Source organism: Aspergillus tubingensis (assembly GCF_013340325.1).
Source record: "Aspergillus tubingensis WU-2223L DNA, scaffold_3, whole genome shotgun sequence".
Classification (NCBI taxonomy): Eukaryota; Fungi; Ascomycota; class Eurotiomycetes; order Eurotiales; family Aspergillaceae; genus Aspergillus; species Aspergillus tubingensis.
The window spans coordinates 4,221,433-4,244,224 of NW_023336277.1; the positions used below are offsets into that span (position 1 = coordinate 4,221,433).

A 22,792-nucleotide genomic window follows, 5' to 3' on the forward strand; every position below is an offset into this window, starting at 1 on the left:
AATCAATCTTGCTTTGAATCACAACGATGCCCCTGGCCTTGCTTCTACACTATAGTATCAAAAGTCTCGGGACATCCCGCTAAGTCACACCAAAACTTACCTACTTTGAGTGTAATTATCTCTATAATATTATAAGATACTATATTTTTTAAGAGCTTAGTTATATAATTAAATATTAATTAAATAATATTCTAGTATTATGTTCTTTTTAGATATCTTGGTTGTGAAACTGTTATTTAAATTTAATAAAATTAGAAAAATATATATTTTCTATGTAACTCCATACGAAAGTTTTAAAGAAAATTAAAAATATTTATATTATATTTTTTAAAAAATCACCACAACATATTTTTTGATTTTTATATAAAACAACAAATATATGATATATTATTGTACCAGAAAAAGGCATATATTTCAGATAAATAAAAAAAATATTCTTATATAAATATTTTGCAATATTTGCTTCGAAAAATCTAGAATTAAATTAAAATATATTAAGATTATTATCTAATTAAGTATTATTTGTATAATTCTTTTAATCAGTATAAAAGAGGTACTATTCATCTATATATATATATTAAATTATAAAACTATATCAACAAATTTGAGAGAGTTATTGTTATTAAAAATTTAAGGATTTTTAAGTGTACCGAGACTTTTGGATACCTATTGTATCTCTGCTGCATCGAATATTAGGATCATTGTGTTAGTTCTCCAGAACCTTGCTTCAGTTCTCGGGAGCCGTCCCCTCTCAGAATAGATATCGTTACCTCCTTGGACTAGTGGATTTTAGTCACACGATCAGGTTTGCCCAGCTTCGGCGGACCCCGAGGCTTGAGACGATAATTGACCTACAGTCCACGAACTTTTATATGAGAAAGAATGTTCCAAAGATGTTAGGAGGACGAATATACCTTCAATCTATAATGCTTTACTTTGTCGATAATGTCTTCAAAGGACAGTAAGATTGTAAGCTATATAAACGTAAGAACAACAACACAGGCGGCAAATTCCTAGTGATCAGTAGGCTTTGTGACGTTTGGTTTCGTCACATTTCTACCTGAGCAGCAAACTGTACCCATCCCGGATAGATACAGACAAGAGCACGAGGGTGGGGAGGTTGGGCGGTAAAGTTTCGGATCAAGATAAGAACTTCTTTACTCCATATCGGCTGCATTGACCCAGTTACCGTGCAAGCCCTGCCTGAGCCGAAGTCCAATTTCTACCACGGCTACTGGGTTGGAGAAATGTCTGGTATCAATGATAACCAGTTCGGTCAACATTGTATCCAGACGATTCACTAAGCCAATCAAAAAACCGTCTCCTTCCGGCGCGTCGGCTGACCGAGGAACAAAGCAGGGTTCTTGAACTACGGAACTAGGTCCAAATGGACAATGTTCCACTTTCCCGAGGGACAAATCCACCATCGTGTAGGTATTCAGCCCGGCAGATCCAACCAGGCTCTTTGAGTCCGAATGCATATCTTGTTTAACGGTAGCGCAAAAGATAAGTTTCTGTTTCTGACCCAGGAATCTGTCGTCGATACGCGGGAATTCACAAGGAATGTCGAGAAGCACTTCCGGATCGGGAACCTTGATGTAACTTCCATCTGTAGGGTTTTCATCTTTCAGGTCAAAGCAAAAACGAACCAGACGAAACTTGAGGGATTCGATCGTTGGTGAATCATTCTTGCGGTTTTCCTCGGGGAAGAACGGCAGGACATTCCCATGAGCGAGTACGGTATCGACAAATACCTTTGCCTCTCCGTCGGGCCCGATTTCCTGGTAAGCGTTCGCTGTATGGGTTGGAAAACTATTTTTCCACTTAAACCACCTGACTTTTGAGGCATCAGAACCTCGTCGAGGGACTAGACCCCAGTGTAGATCCAGGTCAAAATCATAATAGTAATGCGATCCCCCCTTCTCCATTTTCCCCATGTCGACGCGCATTGGGACCAGCATCAGAGCGATAAAGTCCTCAGATACGCCGGCATCATGCAGAAAACCGCAGAATGGATTTTGGAACCAGCACTCCTCAGTCTTTTTACCATCTGGACCAAAAGCAAAGTAACAGCAATCTCGTGTTCCGGGTCCCTTTGCTTGTGTACCCCAGCACACAAGCTCTTTAGTCTTCGGGTCGACTTTGGGGTGGGCTGTGAATGATCTGGATGATATCTGACCGTTGAAATTCCAGTACCCTCGCGTTTCTAAAGTGACTGGGTCGAGTGAGTACGGAAGAGTATATTCCTTCAAGGCAAGAAGATTGCCATTGTAGTAGATGACGTTTGTATTCGCTGTGCTTTCCATGGCGCTCCTCACGCATGGATGACTCGTAAAGGGATTCTGGTATCGACCCCACAGAGACTGGCGTGCTTGTCTCTCTTTCATGAGCCTCTCCGTCTTCACATACTGTTGCTTGTAATCGACATGCCCATTTTTGATTCTGAAAGCACTGACATTCCCATCACCATCAAACGGTATGTAATGCGTACCATTTTCATAGTAAGAAGGCGAGATATGCGGGTCGGGCATCACACGGAAGAAGGTGCCATCCAATTCTCTTGGCACCTCGCCATGAACAATAAGATCCCGAACTTCGCCTTCAAAACGACAAGGCTTGTCAAATCCTTGCAACCAAGGAATATCCGGGAATGGTAAAGCCATAATGTATCACGAAGAGATTCTTGCGAGCAGCTTAATACGTTCTTTGAGAACAGAATCAAGGAAGGAATAGTATCACTCTATGGAGGTGAGTCTTGTGAAACCAAAAAAACCTGATGAGCTGAAGAGCTATATATAAGATCGAAAGGAGGGGGTGTTTGGGGTTGCAAAAGTTAATCGAGCCATAAGCGGGGCCCCGCTTCCGCGAAGTTGATCTCAAAAGGTTCTGAGTGATGCAAAGTCAGCCGATAAGCTCTTGCAGTACATACGGCATTCACACAGTTCTGCTCGAGCCAGATCCTCAGTCTTGTCACACGTTGTATGGGGCTCCACTTGACATTCCCAGTCCGGTGGCAGGCCATGCAAGCAAATATCCCCTAAGTAGTCTCCCACCTTGCTTATCCCCTTTGGTACAGAACAGTGGGGGTGAAAAAAAATATCTGCACGGCCTTCATTGTGCTATAATGGTCCCCTTTCCTATTTGAGACTACCGCCAAATACAAAGCGCTCGCGTCCGTACTCCCTGCGGTCTATAGATTATCTACTCTGGTTTCAACGCCTCGCGGTATGAACTCCACCCAACGCATTGCGCGCAGATACGTGAGCTATGCTTTTATTAGATGGGGAAGTAATCACACCTACAAGAGAATTACAGACTGCAGTCAGATAAGATCGTTCTCGTCTGTAATTCTCGGCAGGCGTACTTCTTCTTCAACCCACCCAACACTCGGGTGTCCGTGGGGCTGCGGCACCACAACGCCACCTTGCGGATAGCTTGGGCGCCACCACAAGCCATTTCCTTGGATACAGACATTTATATATCTGTCAGGAGCGTTCACCTAATATCCAGCACCAGTGAATTCATTCCTCGTTACGTGTTCTGTTCTTCATAATGGTTGACCTCGAAGCTGAAGTCGAGTTGAGATACGCAGCGCTTGCTGACCAGCCGCCCCACACCGCTACCCAGGTGGCTATCATCAAGAAGTGCCTCAAATTATTCCTTGCCACGTTTGTCTACTTTGACTACGATACAACCCGCTCCTTGCTTCGCGGAGAGTATAAGCAGCACAACCCCGAAGTGGGCGACGGGCCCGAGTCGATCATTGAATTCAGCCAATTGGCGAACAAAAAGATCCAAGACTTGACAGGACACACGGCTGAGAGGCCCGACATCAGATTCAAGCGGATCCTTATTGATGGAGACTACGTGGTTCTTCAGAGTCATGTTGTACGGTGGAAGGGCGATCTTGGCTTGAATGTCTTCGATATGCTGAGATACAAGGATGGAGAGTTTGTGGAGCACTGGGACTCAATTTCGCAAGTCCCCGGTCAGTCGAAGAACGATAACGGGATCTTTTAGAGGATGTTCAATAAGGAGATCCAAATACAGTATGTGCCAACACCTCACCGGCTACCTGTGACCAAACTTGTACACAGGCCTTCCGCTAATTACCTATATGGCTCAGCGCCCTAGTCGTCGGCATGTACCATGTCTCTTCATAAACCGACCACAAACCGTATAGTTTCAGAAGTGATCAGGGCCGCGACTTTCTAGCACCGGTGAACTCCTGCTTTCTGTATCTACATTGAAAACATAGCAATCTATATATACTCTCACCATCTCAGTTACTCAAATCCCTGTACCATATCCCTGCTCAAGAAACTGTTTGTTGAATACATAATGAATCTAAAATATTCTAATATAACACTTCTATATGCATGGCATAGACAATGCTAAAAAATGCTGCTCTATAAGGGACAAGAGCAGTATATAGTTCGCAATTTGCTCTTCCTACTATATACATCAATTCCATATCAGACTGCAGCTGCATTCCGGCTGATCAATAACTTGGATACTATATACCGTATAAAATATCCTAGTCACACATGTCTCGGTCTTGGTAACGATATAGAAATGTCAACTGTGGTAGACCATAGATACAGACATAAGATATCTCACAGGATGCAAATATAATAATAAACATAATAGTGCGTGGATCTCTAAGACTCTTTCTTAAATAGTCCCCTTCACAAGGGAAATTTTGGAGGGAAATCACACGAGAGCTTTCTTTGTCCTTAAGGCCGAGCAGGTAGAAGTTGTCAAGCAAGGGTTGAATGATGTTTTAGGGCAAAGTCCACATCCAGTCAACTCTCGTTTCTCCACGGTGGGCATTTTCGGAAGAGTACAAAAGGCAAGGGTGTCGTGGGTGTATGTGGTTTTTCGAGCCCATGGATAATAAGGCGATTTCTTGCTAATTATCAGATGACTAGCAGTCTCTAATCTGAAATTTACTAATGAGCGCGTAGGCTGATTGCTGGTAATCTTCCCAGCCGTGAATCACGGTGCCCAGCTGAGAGGTTACCATACCTAGCCGTCTGATTATAACGTACAGGATTCCGCCCCAGATTCTGTGCGAGTCATCAAAATCCTTTAGTATGGAGCGATCACACGTCAGCCACCGGACAGGAAGTATCAAAGCTTTTGAGTTTAGGTAGATACAGAGCGCTCCAGTAATGCTTAGGTCCAACGGCAAATATATGTTGGAGTACAGTGCCCGGGACTCGGAAGGCATGAATTCAGCTATATTAACTTCTGAAGATACGCGTGCAAAATCTTCCTTACTCCCCAGATTTGACGGTCAGAATGCAGGGTTTCCGCCCAAATCCGGGCACAGGCGGCGCTCAGTGGGAGACTTTCTAGCGAGGGTAGATCTGACTCAGTGACCAGTACCCGAATATCTTGGAGCAACGCCCACTCGTCAGGGTGCAAGGCCTGGTCGTTTATTTGCTCATCGGGGGCTTCCAGACTGGATAACCATCTCACGAGTAGAACAATACCGTGAAATCCCAGCAAGCCGTTATATATATTGATGCTGGCACAAGAGGTTGCCTGTAGAAATTGAACGCCACGGACAATGGGTCCCTGAATAAACGAAACGGCGTGGCTCATTGCTGGCGCGACGCTGTATGGCTTGTAAGCAGGGTTCAGTTGCGGAACTGCTTCATGGCCCATAGACAGCGCTAAGACAGCATTCTGAACATCCATAACTGATGCTGGATCAGCGCATAGTTGAATCATAGTATTTTTCCACAAGATCAACGCCGACGCAGCGAGGGAACAGTCCGCACACGCGTGCTGCCGAGGACGCAAGATTCCAGACTCCGCAAAACACAGCAGCCAGTGGTTTAGAGAGGATACGCTTGTCTCGATCATCTCCTGGCTGAGAGATTCCGGGAGCGAGGCTGCAAGAGTTCTGCAAGATTTAGCATGGCTATGTAGGGCAATCATCAAAACAAGGTGGGTCAGGCCGGAGTCATTTTGCTGGATGGACCCGGACAGTGAGGTTAGGTTGTGGAAGGCAACCGTAAAAGACTGCGGTCGTGGTGTTGTACTGAAGAGCCGTCCCCACTCCTCCCCGCTGTTGCAGGTCCAGAGGTCCTCTGAGTACGGAAGCTCAATATCAAAACTGGGTGGCAGAAACATGGTCGATGACAAGTGAGACACGTTCATTATCCCAAGAAAACAAATGATGTTCAGAATCGCCCTGCCTTTAGGTATTAGCCTACGATGCAGAAAGTTGGGATATTGACGACCTTTTCATCGACTCCCTCCTCACCCACACATCCCAAGACGCACACTCACATGACGAAACATCGCGTGGACAGTCACGCAATTCCTGAATTCTTTGAGCATCTCTATGCCAGTTGTGGCTAGGATACTAACCGCTGCTAGTCGGCCTTGGAGAGGTATACTCTCCGCCCGTAAACTCGGCTCATCCGAAAAGCTGGTAAACATTGTGAGTAGAAGTAGTGTTTGCAGTCTCTCAAGGGGCGCTAGCGTGGAGGCTTCCTTCAAAAGTTTCTCGTGTGCGGCACGGTATGCATCACATGCAGCCGCCTGATTGAACGCATGAAGAGCACCAACCGCAAACACTGCCAATTCCAATGGCTCCGGTGGTTGACGTGTGAGATAGGTTGGTACGTGTAAGATTGATATATGTCTTTGAAAGGAATCAAAAAAGGCCCGGAGTTACCGTTGAGCAGCATATTTCGTCGGCCGGTAATACTGCGACCCATCTTCTGCAATTCGTGTATTCTGGTGTATACCCCCGTTATACTGGCCAATCTCACTTGGAATATTGACGTTGCAATTATCTTCAAGATAGTAGACTAAACCCATTGTTCGACTTGGGGAGCTGTCCACACTCTTCTGTTCGGCGTTCAATGGACTTACCACGTCATTCCCGACCATGCAAGTTAGGGGTTCCAAGTTTTGCACGAATAAGTCAAAGTTCAGAACATCATTCAGGAGGCAGATTTCTGACTCGTTGCTTCCCGGGGGGTGAGGAGAGAGTTCCCCAGCATGCACTGCAAAGGCATCACCATTGACTGCGTAGGCATCCGGAGGCGCAGCAACATCCATATTTCCAACAGGCGAAGTGCACTTGTTGGAACCCCTATTATCCATGAGTGTAGTGCAATCGGTGATCTGTTGCATTCCGGCTCCTCGTGTTGAGTCGTGCATCGACCTCGCATGTCGTAGAAGCACGTCTCTAATCCATTGAACATTCTGTCTGAAAATGTCGGCATGGCCGCGGAGTGAGAGTCTTACTTTCTCAAGAAGTCTTTGTGGCATATCGAGCACTTGAATTGTCGCCTAGGGAAATCTAACTACTGTCAGCAAGTGACTTGACTCGGATACGGATGGATTGAAGCCACTGACGCGCTTGCTCATGCCTAGTCCGATGTTCCTTTCTTGTGAAGCGGACATCACACCAAGAACAGGCGAACGGTTTCTCTGAGCTGGGGGCCATGCTTATCGAATACCTGGTGGAGACCAGTCAAGAATGCACGACTGAGCTCTCCTAAATACTGACTTTCCCCCGAGCGCCAGCTGGGCATCAAAGCGCGGTTGCGGCTGCGGTGTGAAGGGGTCCCGTGCCGCTTAGCTAAGCGGGAAGTAGAACTGACTCTTTCCGAACCGCAAGTCTTTGGAGCCAGCATGTCGCCGGTGGATCTCTAGACCATTCCCATGAGAGGATGGCCATTACGCGGGGCCGTGGAATAAGCTTCACTACAGATAGCAGGATAAGGACACAATTATTGTAGAACCATGGCTGAAGCGTAGATGCAAACTCAAACTTATAGAGAATTGATAGGCACGACGCATTTAAATGTCATCTCTGTATCCAGCATGTGCGCTTTCCCCGTTGTTGCGCTGTGTACACTAGAAGAGTCTAATCCGAGATGTGGCGCTCCACATGTTCATTCAACGGTCAAGTCGATCATTCATCCAAGTTTAATTCCGCATGGCCTCATTCCCGATCGGATTACCAGACCATACTGCTCCAAGCTTGCTCGGCCATCGACAATGGGTGGTTGGGCGTGTGTACATGCTAAAAGCGGAGGAACGAAGACAAGATCGTCTCGAACGTTAATAAAACTAGATGTGGGGCGTCCCCACGGTGATTGACGTTACCACAGCTTGCTAGAGTCGGGGCTTTTCAAGTCAAGAAAGACCTGACACCTAGAGCATTAAGCCTGCATCACTTCAATGTCTCCGTAGTACGAAGTCCGTAGCCACCGGTTTACCATGAGGCAGCGACAGAAATCTTCGGATTGTGGAACGCTGACAGGCGGTGGGGCGCCACTTTCTGCATGAGCAGCGCCGCAAAGGAGGATTAGACCGCCATTTTACAGTTAGCATACGACTATACCGACAGCTAAAAGAGTAAAGTGAGTTTCAGCTTCATATATATATAGGTCGAGGACTATGTTAATTAATCCCTCATCCATTGGATTCAAGCAAGTCTCAACGCATTTGTATTCTATCAGGTATGTAAGTCCTTTTTCATCAGATCTGCACGGAGCTTGCTAATATAGAAATATATAGTGAATGCTGGACAGCCTAATATTCCTTTTACCCACATTGTCCTGCGGCAGAATAAGAGAACACCATGGACTACTCGGCTTATATTGAGTCTTATAACACTGCAAATGCGGAGCGAGCCACGGCCCTGCGATTTTTTAATGAGGATGTGATTCTGGAAGATGGAAAGAATAGGACCAAGGGACGTGAGGAAGTCATCAGGCTATTGGAGGCAGCCCATGATGGAATCAGTGAAGCCCTCCACATTCATTCCTGGGCTCGGACTGGAAATACCATACTGGCTGAGCTTGACGGGCACTTTGTTAGCCGTGAGGATACACCAAAATCATTTCTTCTATCCGTTCACGAAGGGTGAAAAAGTGCGTTTTCGGTTCATGGCGGCATATACCTTAGTTGGAGACCGGTTCTCGCATATGCGAATCATGTATTGGCCTTCCCCTTTGTCTGACGAGTAGTTAGACAGCAATGCAATCAAGGCCTTTTCATGTAAATAATCCGAAGTTCAGTGATTTCCCAGTGATGTTCTCGAAGTTATATCGCCTGCTGTAATAGAAGAACCTAGCCATAGGGAGTAAAGCCATCGGAATGATATGGTATAGTAATTATAAGAGTTATGAGGCAGATCCAATGGGCAGCTGCAGAAAAAGAGATGAATTGATCTGATCATTATTTTAATCAATGCTATTCTAGGTAATGAATAAGGCAGAAATAGCGAAACCCACAAGGCATCTCTGATATGCATTATATGAAGCTCAAGTACAATATGAAATAATCCTTCAGAGGCGAGAGCCCTGACCAGCTGCAAGAGCCACGCATTCAATCTCGACCTCCAAGTTGCGGGGTAGAGTTTTCACAGCGACACAACTCCTAGCCGGCCGATGCTTGAAATATTGCTCATAAACCGCGTTGAACTCCGAAAAATGATCCATATCGTTCAGGAATACAGTGACTTTGACGACTCGACTGATATCACTTCCTGCCTCTGCCAACACTGCCCGAACGCTTCTACAACATGCGTGGGTCTTATCCGAAATGCTTCCTTCTAGTGGCACTCCGTTTGAATCGATAGGTATCTGACCGGAAAGAAAGATGAATGGTCCAGCAACCATTGCTTGCGACTTCAATATGTTTTATTAGCCTGATACACTTGTAGTTTCACCAAGGGACTTATGGCCTGAGTCTGTGTACGGTCAGGGGTCATACATAGGGTCCAATTGCTACGCCATTATCGAGTCAGTTCAACGGTTCTCTAAAGGCTCACCATGCAGCGAAGGCATGACTCACCTGGACATGCTTTTGAAGTTGATATGCTAGTGAGTCCGGCGGACATGGCGTCTTGTATGGATATGAGATCGAACAAAAGTCTTTTATTGTTCCAATTGAAGTGCTAGAGGAAATGACGAAAACCATTGACACCATTGGTATAGTTATATACTAGACTAGGGCCAGTGTACCACACGGTAATCGATATGGGAGGAGAGTCTAGATTCCGGAATCTCGACCCGGCGTACGCCGGTGGGTGACGGGATATGACCGTTCTGATCTGTAAAATACTGATTAAAACAGCCTTTACTGTTCTTGATGACATGCGATATCTGAGGTCTTCGTATCGGATATCCCAAGAAGGGGGTGTCGCCGGAGGAGTAGAATGTAGGACTGGAAAGAGAGGAGGAGAAACCGGGTGTACGTACCCGAAGACCACACCAGTGGCGGTTGGCTTCTATCCGCTCATGGAAGCATACGGCGATTTCAAGAATTATTACTCGGCTATCGTGTACAAGACAGTCTCCGAACGTCTGACCGTTTGGATAACCCAATTCGGCTATTAATTCGGATGCCGTGGATGTTTCATTAGCTGGCGGACTTGGCTACTCTAATCAGTGGAGTCTAGTCTGCACACATCTCCTTCAAAGGTGGTGTTCCTGCCCATGTCCTCTATATCGGAAAAGTGGCTATTACTTTAACTTATATCGTCTGTGTTACCGTCTTTATAAAGGAGCAGACTATGTGCATCTGTCGCGCCTGGGAGACTTTTGTCCCGTCCACCCTAGTGGATGAGCAAGGAAGCACTTGCTAACTGAAGCCGAGCAACTTGCTGGCCCTTGCAAAGTAAACCGTTGACCAATTTACAAATCCTGATTCTCGCAGCGAACAGCAGCACATAGAAACCCAGATGCTCCTAGCTTCAAATAGTAGACCTTGATTCAATATGCTATGCTATTGTCATATTTTTCTCTTATTCCTGCCCTTGTATATGCTATAACTCTTGCTTCTCGACTCAGAATTATAAGTATAATCTCTACTTAGACCGTGGCAAAATAATCTCGGCTTCATTCCTGGATGAATGCATGAAGTTTGCTTGAAGGGCGCTGACACTGAACAACGGCATTAGCACTTTAAGTGAAACCTAGTGCAAGTGTACATCCTCACCTGGTCATTCCCTGTTCGATCACCCAGTCATCGTTTCCGGGCCCTTTTCCCTTAGCTGCGTCACGTATGGTATGGAGTTGTGGCGCCCACTGAAATTGCATGTGCTCATTCCTACCATTGACGGAGCGTTGTCCCTCGCTTTTAGCACAGAAAGCACCCCCAGAAGGCCATTGGCGCTTAGAGATACTTGTATACATAATCTTCTGCATACTTACTCTGACCTCCAAAGGTACGTTGATGGAGTACAGGTCCACATCATCCGCCCATATGTTGTAGAGGTGCTCAATCAACCGCACCGAATGAGTCGATGCCTCATAAATAGCGGCGGAATCAAAGTTGTCCGTTTTGACGGCGAACGACAAGGCGATAGCTCGTTTACCACATATTGCTGCTTCCATCGCGGCCCCGATTGTCCCGCTGGAGAGCGAAAATACCGTCGTGGAGTTACGGCCAAGGTTGGGACCGGAAACAACTAGGTCAATAGGTACTCGGTCTTGGAAACAGTGATAGATTCCTAGATGTACACAGCCTGCGGGAGTGGAGTTCGCTAGAATCCAGCTCTTCTCGCCGCAGATATTGTCCGGCGGCACATGAGCAGCATTACTTTCATGCCGGTGGACTGGTGTGGGACAGAAAGGGGTGGCTGTAACTATAGTATCGATAATGTGTGCTTTGCCAATCCAGGATCTCTGCTGGTTGGGTAAGATGACTGAAATCGTATGCCCGGCCGACTGCAAAGCTTGCGAGAGCGCGAGGACAAAGGGAGAAGTTTCGGGAGACGGCGGCCCATCATCGTTAACAAGCTATTTCGTTGATCAGCCAAGGTCCTAGAAGATCTAGAAGCCGTGCCACATGTAAACATACCAGAATATGCATTGATAAGAAATTGATTGTTGTGTTGTTCTTGCTTGCTTCTGAAATGAACTTGTCAAGTGCTCGGCCTTGATTCTAAGGAGGGAAACTAATCTCTCTGCGGCGTCGTTGGGTATTCTCTCATTAACGTAGCGAAAGATGATCCGTCTTCGAACAGAGAAGCCGGAATATCAATTACACACGCGAAAGAATAACAAAGAAGCTCAGATTAGCCGGAGATATGCTGTAGAATGTGCCGATAACTTTGAGGATACTCCTGGGTCACGTTGTACCGAAATGTCTTGCTAGACGACCCACCTCTAACCAAATCTAACTCGACTCATGCTAAAATGCGTTAGGCTGCAGTGGCGGTTTAGGAAACTATCAACCTGCCATACGATTCGTTCAATCACGGATAACCGGTAGCGATCATTGTTTAACAGACTGGAAGGGAAGGCGGTGGTAAGATTTCTCCAAGCGTTGAGATCTCACGCCTCCGTGCCAATTACAGTTGACTTGGAGTGGATATCCTCGCGACATTTTCCTTTCTAGTCTGTTCTAGTAATCTCGGCCAGGACTGGGTTAGGGAGCAGCCAAATCCGATAACCACATGCTTCGGCTGGAACCGATCATCCGTATTACCTATAGGTAATATCTTATGACTTAAGGATATTCCGCATACAGTTTCAGCGAATGAGCTGAGCGAACTTCACAAAGAGGGGGTTGTCGGTTGGATTTCCTGTTATTGACCGATTGAAACCGGTAAAGCAGCCGAGCGACCAGGCAATAAGGTCACAACATGTCCGACTCAGGGCAGCTTGTGTCTTGTACTGCGATGTAAGAAAAAGGAAAGCCCAATAGACACTAGCCGCTAAGAAAAGATGCGGGACTTAAATTCTAGTTGGTCTAGTTTGGAGTGCGATACTCTGAGGCCTTTTCAGGCCGCGACCGTCTAGGAAAAAGCGTGGATTGCTAGCCAGGTGCCGGACCCCCAATACAGATTACAGCTGGGCCACAATGATGAGGGGCACCGGGAGGACATGGCTTTCTTCTAGGCTATACGGTAAGGAGCCATTGGGTGCCAGTGTGCCGGGGACCTATCTGGACATTAGCTTATCAAGGTGGGCTTAATCCTTCCTAATGGCCAATTACTTCGAGACTCCATATCTGAGATTTGCGCGAATATATATTGGAACAAGCTATGTGACTCTACTCAAAACTAGTACCTCCAGGCCTACACTTCCAGGCCCTGTACGAAACGACAGCGGATGTCCTCACAGATGATCACAATATTACGCGCAAATCGTTGGCATGTCCAGATTCCAGGATTACTTTGATCTTTTTGTTGAAGCGCACGGGATTCGTAAGGTGCCAGCGGTAGCTGACCTGGTAGTTGGGCACGTCCTCTTCGAGAATGAAAGTTCCGCAGAAGGGATACACGGTCTTCTGCATGCCTCAGCCTTGCGTGAAATAATCGTCTCCACCAGTGCCGTTCATACTCGGCGGCCAAGTGTCATCGTCGATGAAGATCATGTCGTCGCCTTCGCCCCACCACGTGCCCTGGAAGTGCGCGATGGAGTGGTTGCAGCCAATGTACTGGCCAGCGCCCTCCGTCTCCCAAATAACGTAGTTAACCTTCCATCGAAATTCGGTATCTGGGTCTCAAGGCTGTCGTTCTGAATGCGAGACGATGCCCATCCATTGGTGGGAGTCATGCGTCGCCAGTGTGCATGAAAGTATAGCGTATCGGCCGGGAGAGGCTCCGCATACAGCTCATAGTCTATATAGAAAGATTGAAAATAAGCCTCGTCGTTTTCGTTCTCGATCTCGATACGCGCACGTTTGTTGAAGGGCATCGTGAGGTAGCAGCTGAACGCTGCAGTGCCACCAAATTTCTTCTTCTCCGACAGCTTAACCAACACCACAAATAGGAGAGACTATCCAAGACAGAACAAGTCGCCGATACGCGCAATCACGTTTGGAGTGGTCGAGTCGTCCCAGTACATCTTTATGAGCACTTTGCAGTAGTAGTCGAGATCACTGACTTCGTAGTTCAGGCGGAGAGCGTTGCGAATTTTCATCATCGTATCATGCTAACTTCGTGCGTCTGCGCTTACTTGGGTAGGCATTGTCCACTGGCATATAGGCAGCACCTCAGATGCGTACTACGTAGGGAGGCTCGAAGGCAATCGCGCCAGACGAAAAATGCGCCGTATTATTGGGACCCCAAGTACCTGGAACATCCGCGCACTTGCTTTCGCCGGAAAAGCGGAGAACCTCCGCGAGACTCAAGTTGCTGCGGGGGGACGGATGCGTTTCGCGTTCCTTTATGGGTTTGGGTTTGGTGGATAAGGTAACCAATGAAATATACGATTGGACTGTCGTGGAAGCGGCTCATTCAGACAATTGTCATCAGCTCGTGGACGGGAGGCTAGAACCAGTCAATCCTCCAGGGGTGGGCCGGCAGCCAACACCAATGATAACTTCATTCTCCTATATACGCTTTTATCCGTCCTAGATAGAGTGCGTTTTCTACGCCTGTGACTGAAGCCCTGACTTTGCTCTCCTTATACACCATCACATTTCGCATCTAAACCAAACATACGCACACTGTTATTCCACGCTGCTTCCGCCACAGTTTCCACCGGAACTCCTTTGAGGCCAGCGACGACCATTGCAACGCGCTCAATGGTACAAGGTTCGTTGCGCGACTTGATCATCTGCCCCGCAATAAACTTCTGATATTTCCGGGAGGGAGGTAGTGGGCGTGCTGTCTCCAAGTATGACGCGATCTTCTCATCTTTGCTCAGCACCTCGCACCATGGCGCATCAGTTTCCAACTGTAGCTTGTCTAACGGTATGTGGCGCACCATTTCCAGCTGATCGTCTGTCCGAAAGCTGATTCCATTCACACTAATATGCAACCCTAAACCGACCAACTGTTCCATTTCGGCTCTGGATCCTGAGAAGGAATGGACCAGCCCACCACGAGGAAAGCGGGACATATACGGTGAAATGATGTCTATAAAATCGGCGCAGGAGTCGCGGACATGAAGGAAGAGTGGCAGTTGCATGTCCACGGCTAAGTTAAGTTGGTCGCAGAATGCTCGTTGTTGTGTTTCTTTGTCGGCGCGGTCGAGATACTCATAGTCCAGTCCGATTTCGCCGAATGCCACCACTGACGAAGGAGTTTCGGCAAGTAGCCGAGTTCCGAGTTCTCGAAGGCTTTGGAGATACGATACACCGCCATCTTGGGTAGCGTAGATCTCCTCGACGTGGTAGGGATGTACGCCTAACGTCATTGTGCAGATACGAGGATATTGCCTCGCCAGTTGCAAGTTAATATGTGCGCCGGCCATGGTCATTGTGGTGAGAATCATCTTCTCGCAACCATATTGCTGCGCGCGTTTGATAACATCTGCAAAGTCACTCTCGTGGTACTTGTTGCCTCGATATATGCCGTGAAATTGATCGGCGGTGTAGGTGACAGCAACCTATAACATATTAGCCTGCAGCGCCTTCAAGTTAAGTTGTCTGTGTGGACTGAGGTCCTGGAGCGGATAAGGAGCTTACATCTACAAAACGGAGCGGCACCTTTGATGATGCAGTAAACATGTTTTGTTGCATCTGTAAGTTTTCGCGTTTAATAAGTGCCTAGACTAATCAAGACTTTGATTGATTTGGTGAATTAAATAAATGGCGCGTATTACACGCAGATGCTTATAGTATATTTGCTTCACTCGGCTTCCCGACGGAAGCGTCGCCGGGTACATACACCCAGAATATCTGTTGCCGAGTAACCATCTGACTATAACGGGTTCCGAGCCAAGGAAGATTAAAATGCGGTAATAGCTAAGAATATCAAACATGTAACCCTTCATTATTGATAAAATTATCTTCAAGCCCCTCTAATAAGACAACATGTGGTTCACATCGCAACTAGGATTCTTATTCGCAAACCAACTTTGATATCAGATGCTTCCTTAAAGACCGCGGGGGCTTGCAGCCCAAAAAGCCCTCCAAGCTTATATAACCCATTGTGAGGGACTTGCTTCCGCCTTTCCCTTGTGAAACCAAGGTGGTCAAGTTCCCGAACAGCACACTAAATTCCGGAATAAGAACCGAATATCTATCGGAAGACTTACTTCTTCCGGCTGCCCATCCTGCACGATGTGTGGTCCATCCGATCTTGCCTTTAGTAAGCTCGCATTGCAGAAAACGTTATACGGCTGTACCTCGGTTCGTTTCCTCAAGGGATAAGCTTGCGCTTCGCTACTAAAATATCGATAATCCATACTAAGCTGAGTTCTAGACCGGTATGCGCTCCGTGTTCGGCTGTTACTTGGTCTGCCTTTCATAGTTCAGGATAAAATTACTATATCCATCCAAGGACGATGAATGCAATACTGTGCAGGTACATGATGTGCTCTGGTTCAAGCTCGAAGACCCCCCGTAACCGCGCATGTACCCAAAGTCCCTTCTTTTGCCACTTCGAAACTTGGCACCAAGCAGCCTAACTGGGTTTCACCTGTACTGTCAATAATAGGGGTTGGGTTATCATCTCGGTCCTTTTTCTTAAAAGAGAAAAATCTTGTTATTCGCAGGATGGGCACATGTGACATGGAGTAGCCAATCAGTGCACACACGGTCTTAAGTAGGTACGGATTTCTTTTCGCCTTCTTTCAGCAGGGTGCTCGGGTATATTTCCTCTACGGATAGTCCACTCTCGTGATAAGACGCCAATGACGTGTTGTGTATAAACGAGTGACCTACAATTAGTAAGGAACATGCTTGCCCCATTATTGGAAAAGCCTGGCGTGCTGTCTCAGCCTTAATATTCAGACTGTATGAAAAGTATGCTTCCCCTCTTCCACTTGTGAGAATAATCCGAACGTATCTCACTCTGTCAACAGAAGTAGGCCCCGAACTGCCCAGAAAGTCTCAACTCCCGTCGGTGATTGATGCCCAAGACACTCGACCAGCTTATAGCAGAACATAAGAGAATATGTCTCAAAAGCAGGCACGAAGGCCATTCGCAGTATCCGGAAAAACTGCAATAGTGACTGGTGCAGGCTCAGGTAAGTGGAAGTCCCTGTCCAGCTAGGGGCGTTTCCGTCGCCCGGGAAGCTGAAGCAGCAAGGGATAAATCTCGCGTTTGCCAACCTGTTACTGTCACGGAATTGCAATGTTGTGATTGCGGATCTCAGCCTCCGGCCTGAAGCAGAGAAGCTCATCGCTCAGTATGGGGGATTGCAATCGTCACCGCGGGCCGTCTTTGTTCAGACGGACGTGACGTCCTGGGCAGCATTGACGCAGATGTTTGAAGTTGCACTGGAAGAGTTCGGCGATTTCCATATAGTTTGTCCGGGAGCGGGTATATATGAACCGCATTGGTCGAATTTTTGGCATCCCCCGGGTTCCCCAGAAAGCAAGGATGGCCTGGATTCAAATCGCTATTATTTGCTTGATATCAACCTCACCCATCCAATCCGGACAACTCAGCTAGCTCTATCCTACTGGTTACATCCGAGAAGCCGACCCTCGTCGTTCCATCCGGTTGCTGAGCCAGTCAGTCCCGAAAATTCAAAACGTATCATCCATATCTCCTCCGTTGCAGGCCAGATACCAAACTTCAACGCGCCCATTTATGGTGCATCAAAGTTCGCAATTACGGGATTCGTTCGCTGTCTAGCACCGCTCGATCAAGCGATTGGTGTACGGATTAATGCTGTCGCACCTGGCATCATCCGGACGCCGCTATGGACTGAGCATCCAGAGAAGCTTCTGCAACTAGACCAGGAAAAAGACGGATGGGCCACAGCTGACGAAGTGGCTATGGCAATGTTAAGATGTGTTGATGACGAGAACCTAGAAGGGGGTGCAATTCTGGAGGTGGGAAAGAATAGTACAAGGCGTGTTGAGGTTCTAAATGATCCTGGCCCGGATGAGAGTCTTGGAACTGCCTTCAAGGCAAGCAAAGCCGAAGAAGCCGCAGAAAGGATTTTATACTGGTTGCGACAAAGTGATATATGGGGTTAAAGGCAGGAATACTTACTAGGACATTATTTACCCCCCCCCCGGGCGGGGCGGCAATCATGTTATGATCACTGAAGTAGAAAGACATATATATATATATATATAACTACATCTCCTCTTGATACAGTTTCTTGATACCAGAAATCCAATAAAGATTCACATGGAAGATCATGATGAACATCGCTAAAGGTCGACAAGGGTGCAGTCAAGTCTTCGTAACGCACCAAGAGACGGTCACTTGTCAGTAGGATTTCTGTTATAAGCACGACTGCTTCAGCAGGTATATTCCGTTCTTCAGTTCCTACTATGGAGTTTGCGTCTCCGAAAATGAGACCCAAGGGCCTTCACATTCCAGACTCAAGCCGGCCCTTTTCCTTCTTGGTCCTCCATTGAACCATGCAACATAACTCGTACAAGGTGGATAGAATAGGTGTTGCCACCCCCTCGCCCTTTCTGGCCTCGCGAATGACTTCCCCCAGAATGTTTTCGTGCTCGATGAAATTGCCCTGACATGGGAGTTCTTAGTAAGACCAGTCCGATACGCAGATAGAAAGCTAACATACCTTTTGTATGTCTACCAACATGCTAGGGGATATGTCCTCGTCTGGTGGGTTACTTTGAATGGTCTCCTTTATTATAACCCCTGGAAGCGAGTAACCATCTGCTTCTGCCACAGAAATGATCTCTTTCATCGCGGGAATAAGTAAATTGTCAACGGCCCCAGATGTCCGCTGCAACTCGCCCGTCGTCAAACCCGTCAGGGCACAAATTGGGTTGAATGAGGCATTGTTGATCAACTTAACCCAACGATCATAACGCACGTTAGGTTTGTAGGAACAGGTTGTTCTCAACCCCGCACTGTAGATTTTGACGAAGTGTTGAGCTGCCTTTTGCTGCTCTTCGTAAGGTATGAGGCAGTTTTCAAATGCCCCAACATACAGGATGTCCTTTTGTCTCTGTTCTATGATACCGGGGGCGACCTCATGAGCATCTATGCGACTGACACCGGACAGTATGATATTAGATGGGAATCTGCGGAGGAAGGGTTTCTCGATATTTAAGCCATTTTGTACAAGAACGATTACCGTACGACCGGGTGAGATTGCAGGAGCGATAGTTTCACACACAGTGGGCGAGATATCGGGAACATTTTTTGTGCAGCACACGACGTAGTCAAAGGGTCGGACAGTGACCGAGTCCGCAACGCTGGGAACATTATTGAGGACTGTTGCATCAAAACACTATGGTATTAGCGACAGCAAGGAACGGTCTTCAACTTAATGAAGGGTAAGGAGGTGTAGACCAGGTTGAAGAATAGAGGGCTGACTGACTTTCAGATGGCCGCCAGTTCTGGATTCCTCCGTGTTCACAAGACTTGATTGTATCCCAGGAGACTCACTGCCGCATAATTAGACCGCAAGACAGACGTGACCTGGGCCAGACCTCCAATCTCGAGATTCAAAGCAGCAATAGTACCAACGCCACCGCTACCAAGAAGTAGTACTCGAGACTTCTGGGACGCCATATATGCAGATCGGAAATTTGTCCAGCAAAATCGGCAGGTAAGGTAGCAAAACCATAGGAGTTCAATGAATTTCAAAGGTTAGGTGTCTTTCCATGAGCATCCATTTAGAATTTACCTTTCTTTTCTCGATCGGTCACTGCTGCTCACCTCAGCTGCACACGGTAACTATCCTGGGTAATGTGCAGCGGGTAGGGACGGATACTGCAGAGCTTCTTACCCACGGTGAGGGCTCTCATTGATACGCCGTGACTGGCCACAATCGCCGATGCCACTTTCGCGCCACTTCAAACCGGCATTTCTCAGTCCAATTTCCTCTCTGCTGCCAATTTCTGGCTTCCATTCAGTGAGTGTTTAGCTTCCGCGCAAGAATCAAGAAGTGGTTGCGGCGTGAACAAGAGACTCGGGTACCGATACCCGGCTGGAATCGGTATTTTCAATCGGACGCTTTTGTGACAGTTACCTGTTTCCTTTAATTCACTTTTCATATTACCTAAGAAAAGGTAATCAGTGACCGGACCGAAGGCTAATTCTGTGTTTCTCGTTTGAGTGCATGATCAGTATTAAAATCAACCCCGTTCGTCAAAGTTAATCTCCGGTATGGGTGGGTTTCCTACACGCATCAAAAACGCATTCAGGGGCTTAATCAAGGTGTCATCAGAATGGAAGTCGGCATCATTGGATCTGGAGTAATCGGGCTCACGTCGGCACTTGCCCTTGTGCAGGCTGGTTACTCAGTGACGATCGTTGCTCGTGAATTACCTGGGGACGACTCGCTGAGATGGGCAAGTCCATGGTACGTACAACTACTGCCGAGAATGTGCGCCTGCTAATCCTAAGAACCCAGGGCCGGGGCTGGCATCTTGCCTTACCCAGATAGTGCAGGACATGATCTACAAGCCGAAACGTTCAAGTACTATTGGGCTCTTGCCCATCGTGACCCTACCAGTGGTGTTCAAGTTCGTTTTCTATTTGCCTTTCATAATACTATAGCTGTATATTACAGGGAGCTAATGACTGGGTCATTTTTTAGGTGACAGATGTGACCGAGCATTATGACGATCGAAGCGACGATGCCACGATTTGGTACAAAACCCTGGTACCAAAATATCGCCGTTTGCCATCAGAGAACCTCCCCGCCAATGCCAAGCTTGGTTTCCAATATAAATCGATGACAGTCAATCCAGCAATTTTTCTACCCTGGATTAAGATATTTCTCGAAAGGGAGGGGGTAAAGTTCATTCGAGCAGAGATCGAATCAATAAACCACGCTCGGTCTTTGTTGAAGACAGAGATCATTGTCAATGCATCTGGCTTGGGAGCTCGTGTTCTCGCCAATGACGAGAAAGTTGTTGCAGTCCGCGGCCAGACTATGTTGGTTGAAAGTGATTCCCATGAAATGGTGATGTTCCAAGGCTCCCACTACACGTATCAGATCCCCCGCATGTACAGTGGGGGTGTTATTATAGGTGGAGTTAGCCAAGAGGGAGGAACCGATGAGTCGGTGGATCTCGCAACCCGTGCAGATATACTACGACGAACAAACCTCATTACTCACGATCGCTTCAGGTCGCTGGATCTAAACAAGCATGTCATGAAAGATCTAGTGGGTCTACGGCCGAGCAGGAAAGGGGGATATCGACTTGAAAGGGAAGGCAGTGTCGTTCATGCATACGGCTTCAATACTCTCGGATATACGTACAGCTATGGTGTGGCTCTGAAAGTCCAAGAATTGGTGACAGCAGCACTGGAAGAGAAGCGAAGCCAAAAGAGCAGGTTGTAGCAGTCCTCTACTATGCAGGGTAAAAAAGTAGCTGCTCTGTTAACTGAACAGGTGGATGATCTGAGCTAGTGAGAATTGTTTCGATCTGTCGATTCACGAACTATCGTGACAAATAATTAGTATTGTTATTATTATTATTTCTGACAAGTAGTCTTTTTGAAGTCTGCGATCCCATAGCCACCGAAGTTGGTAAGCGGACAGAACTCAATCACAGAATCGAAAGTAGGACTTAGCAGCAGTCAAATTCGAGATGCAAACATATTTTCTTTACGCCCTTTCGACACATATTCTACCAGTTTCCCAGACACAACTCTGCGATGGATGCAGGAGAATCATGATGATCGTTTGTCGTTGAAGATATAACCGTTCTCCACCTTGCCTTGTTTTCACGAGGACCCGTTCTCACTATCCGCACCGAGAAGTACCATAAATGGTGGATTTTCTGGCTTCATGTATATGATTATTTCGGCAACACTCAGTTGTATGTGCATTTCGTCCTCGTAATCGCCTGAATCCTCGAGATAAACTTCTTCGGGGGCATCCCGGTCCAGCTCAGATGAACATATCCCAATATTTGTCTGTGAATCTGGCAGAAAAGGCATTTTAAGTTTTGAGGTAAGAACCCCTGGATATTGCAATCACGTGTCTTGCGCTCAGGCTTCCAGGTTTTTCGGTTTTTTTGCATTTGAGGTGAGGACAGTTTCAGTTGATATTTCAGGATCAGATCCAGATGAGAAGCGCCGCTGGAAAATACGGACGATTATCGGAAGGAGATATATAAAATAGAATGTAGATTGATGAATACTTGACCCAATTCAAACAGGATCAAACTCAACAATAAGAACAATTAGTTCGCACGTAGTTTTATAATGGGGAGTGACTGTTACTTAACATATAACTATAACTCCACTCTTCTCATAAAACGAAGCTGTCTTACTTATATTACCCGTATATTAACTCTTATAATAGTAACGTTCTACTAGACAGTCCCGCCCTCCTTAGATGCCAACTAGGACAATATATATAATAGATCGAGCAGCAGCAATTTTAGGTTGTAAGTCCGGCCAAGATGTAGTCAAAAAACCTGCTAAGCTGGTTCATTGATATACTATCCACTACTAAAGGTATTCTTATTACCCACACAGTTGAGATATAGCATATAACAATTGATACTGACTTTTAGAAGATACATATATACTGTCATGATATTGTCCCTATTGTGTATAATAGGCTGCACCATCCTTGCTGTCTCCAAATCACTAAGTGTAATCTGGTAAACCTTATACGGCTTAATACCGTGACTAGTCAGTTATTTATTCCACCAATAGAACTGGGAAGTTAGATAGTATTTGAAAAAATGAAAAAATTTACAGAATTCCTTTTGATTCTACACAGCCCCACTTAAACCTCACTGAGAGATATATTACTGCTGTATTCTGACAGAAAGTCAAGAGAAAGCAGCTATTCGAATATTTTTCTTACACGCAGAACTGAGAGTAATAGATAGATCAATTCCACCTAACATACAAAGGCTAGCCCTTCCTTAGTCTCGCATGGGCAGAAATGTGCATGATAGTTGCCAAGATTTTCGGGCATTACAACATAATTGAACTTATGGC

The 22,792-nt window shown here is 46.5% G+C and overlaps 11 protein-coding genes across 11 annotated transcripts; 4 read left to right on the plus strand and 7 right to left on the minus strand.

Annotated features, from left to right (window-relative positions):
- Nucleotides 1-1,157: 1,157 nt before the first annotated feature.
- On the minus strand, nucleotides 1,158-2,663 carry AtWU_02540 (carotenoid oxygenase family protein; the record flags this gene model as incomplete). Its single annotated transcript, XM_035497654.1, has 1 exon — nucleotides 1,158-2,663. One exon carries the CDS (start codon nucleotides 2,661-2,663, stop codon nucleotides 1,158-1,160), a length of 1,506 nt encoding a protein of 501 aa, XP_035353547.1.
- An 889-nt stretch (nucleotides 2,664-3,552) lies between these two features.
- On the plus strand, nucleotides 3,553-4,020 carry AtWU_02541 (nuclear transport factor 2 family protein; the record flags this gene model as incomplete). Its single annotated transcript, XM_035497655.1, has 1 exon — nucleotides 3,553-4,020. The coding sequence occupies one exon, from the start codon at nucleotides 3,553-3,555 to the stop codon at nucleotides 4,018-4,020; it is 468 nt and encodes a 155-aa protein (XP_035353548.1).
- A 1,221-nt stretch (nucleotides 4,021-5,241) lies between these two features.
- AtWU_02542 (uncharacterized protein) lies at nucleotides 5,242-6,456 on the minus strand (the record flags this gene model as incomplete). The annotated part of the gene is made up of 3 exons (XM_035497656.1): nucleotides 5,242-6,205; nucleotides 6,255-6,337; nucleotides 6,385-6,456. The coding sequence occupies 3 exons, from the start codon at nucleotides 6,454-6,456 to the stop codon at nucleotides 5,242-5,244; spliced, it is 1,119 nt and encodes a 372-aa protein (XP_035353549.1).
- Nucleotides 6,457-6,690: 234 nt separating this feature from the next.
- Nucleotides 6,691-7,474, minus strand: AtWU_02543 (uncharacterized protein; the record flags this gene model as incomplete). The annotated part of the gene is made up of 3 exons (XM_035497657.1): nucleotides 6,691-7,213; nucleotides 7,273-7,327; nucleotides 7,384-7,474. The coding sequence occupies 3 exons, from the start codon at nucleotides 7,472-7,474 to the stop codon at nucleotides 6,691-6,693; spliced, it is 669 nt and encodes a 222-aa protein (XP_035353550.1).
- A 1,852-nt stretch (nucleotides 7,475-9,326) lies between these two features.
- Nucleotides 9,327-9,880, minus strand: AtWU_02544 (putative BRT1 protein, down-regulated by mating factor B; the record flags this gene model as incomplete). The annotated part of the gene is made up of 3 exons (XM_035497658.1): nucleotides 9,327-9,668; nucleotides 9,754-9,767; nucleotides 9,835-9,880. The coding sequence occupies 3 exons, from the start codon at nucleotides 9,878-9,880 to the stop codon at nucleotides 9,327-9,329; spliced, it is 402 nt and encodes a 133-aa protein (XP_035353551.1).
- Nucleotides 9,881-10,849: 969 nt separating this feature from the next.
- Nucleotides 10,850-11,856, minus strand: AtWU_02545 (5'/3'-nucleotidase SurE; the record flags this gene model as incomplete). The annotated part of the gene is made up of 3 exons (XM_035497659.1): nucleotides 10,850-10,925; nucleotides 10,981-11,783; nucleotides 11,845-11,856. The coding sequence occupies 3 exons, from the start codon at nucleotides 11,854-11,856 to the stop codon at nucleotides 10,850-10,852; spliced, it is 891 nt and encodes a 296-aa protein (XP_035353552.1).
- Nucleotides 11,857-13,143: 1,287 nt separating this feature from the next.
- On the plus strand, nucleotides 13,144-13,512 carry AtWU_02546 (uncharacterized protein; the record flags this gene model as incomplete). Its single annotated transcript, XM_035497660.1, has 1 exon — nucleotides 13,144-13,512. The coding sequence occupies one exon, from the start codon at nucleotides 13,144-13,146 to the stop codon at nucleotides 13,510-13,512; it is 369 nt and encodes a 122-aa protein (XP_035353553.1).
- Nucleotides 13,513-14,399: 887 nt separating this feature from the next.
- Nucleotides 14,400-15,447, minus strand: AtWU_02547 (TatD family hydrolase; the record flags this gene model as incomplete). Its single annotated transcript, XM_035497661.1, has 2 exons — nucleotides 14,400-15,326; nucleotides 15,406-15,447. The coding sequence occupies 2 exons, from the start codon at nucleotides 15,445-15,447 to the stop codon at nucleotides 14,400-14,402; spliced, it is 969 nt and encodes a 322-aa protein (XP_035353554.1).
- Nucleotides 15,448-16,837: 1,390 nt separating this feature from the next.
- AtWU_02548 (NAD(P)-binding protein) lies at nucleotides 16,838-17,871 on the plus strand (the record flags this gene model as incomplete). Its single annotated transcript, XM_035497662.1, has 2 exons — nucleotides 16,838-16,910; nucleotides 16,973-17,871. The coding sequence occupies 2 exons, from the start codon at nucleotides 16,838-16,840 to the stop codon at nucleotides 17,869-17,871; spliced, it is 972 nt and encodes a 323-aa protein (XP_035353555.1).
- Nucleotides 17,872-18,212: 341 nt separating this feature from the next.
- AtWU_02549 (ketopantoate reductase family protein) lies at nucleotides 18,213-19,393 on the minus strand (the record flags this gene model as incomplete). The annotated part of the gene is made up of 3 exons (XM_035497663.1): nucleotides 18,213-18,374; nucleotides 18,432-19,109; nucleotides 19,268-19,393. The coding sequence occupies 3 exons, from the start codon at nucleotides 19,391-19,393 to the stop codon at nucleotides 18,213-18,215; spliced, it is 966 nt and encodes a 321-aa protein (XP_035353556.1).
- A 659-nt stretch (nucleotides 19,394-20,052) lies between these two features.
- AtWU_02550 (FAD-dependent oxidoreductase) lies at nucleotides 20,053-21,173 on the plus strand (the record flags this gene model as incomplete). Its single annotated transcript, XM_035497664.1, has 3 exons — nucleotides 20,053-20,186; nucleotides 20,238-20,349; nucleotides 20,424-21,173. The coding sequence occupies 3 exons, from the start codon at nucleotides 20,053-20,055 to the stop codon at nucleotides 21,171-21,173; spliced, it is 996 nt and encodes a 331-aa protein (XP_035353557.1).
- Between the last annotated feature and the right edge of the window lie 1,619 nt (nucleotides 21,174-22,792).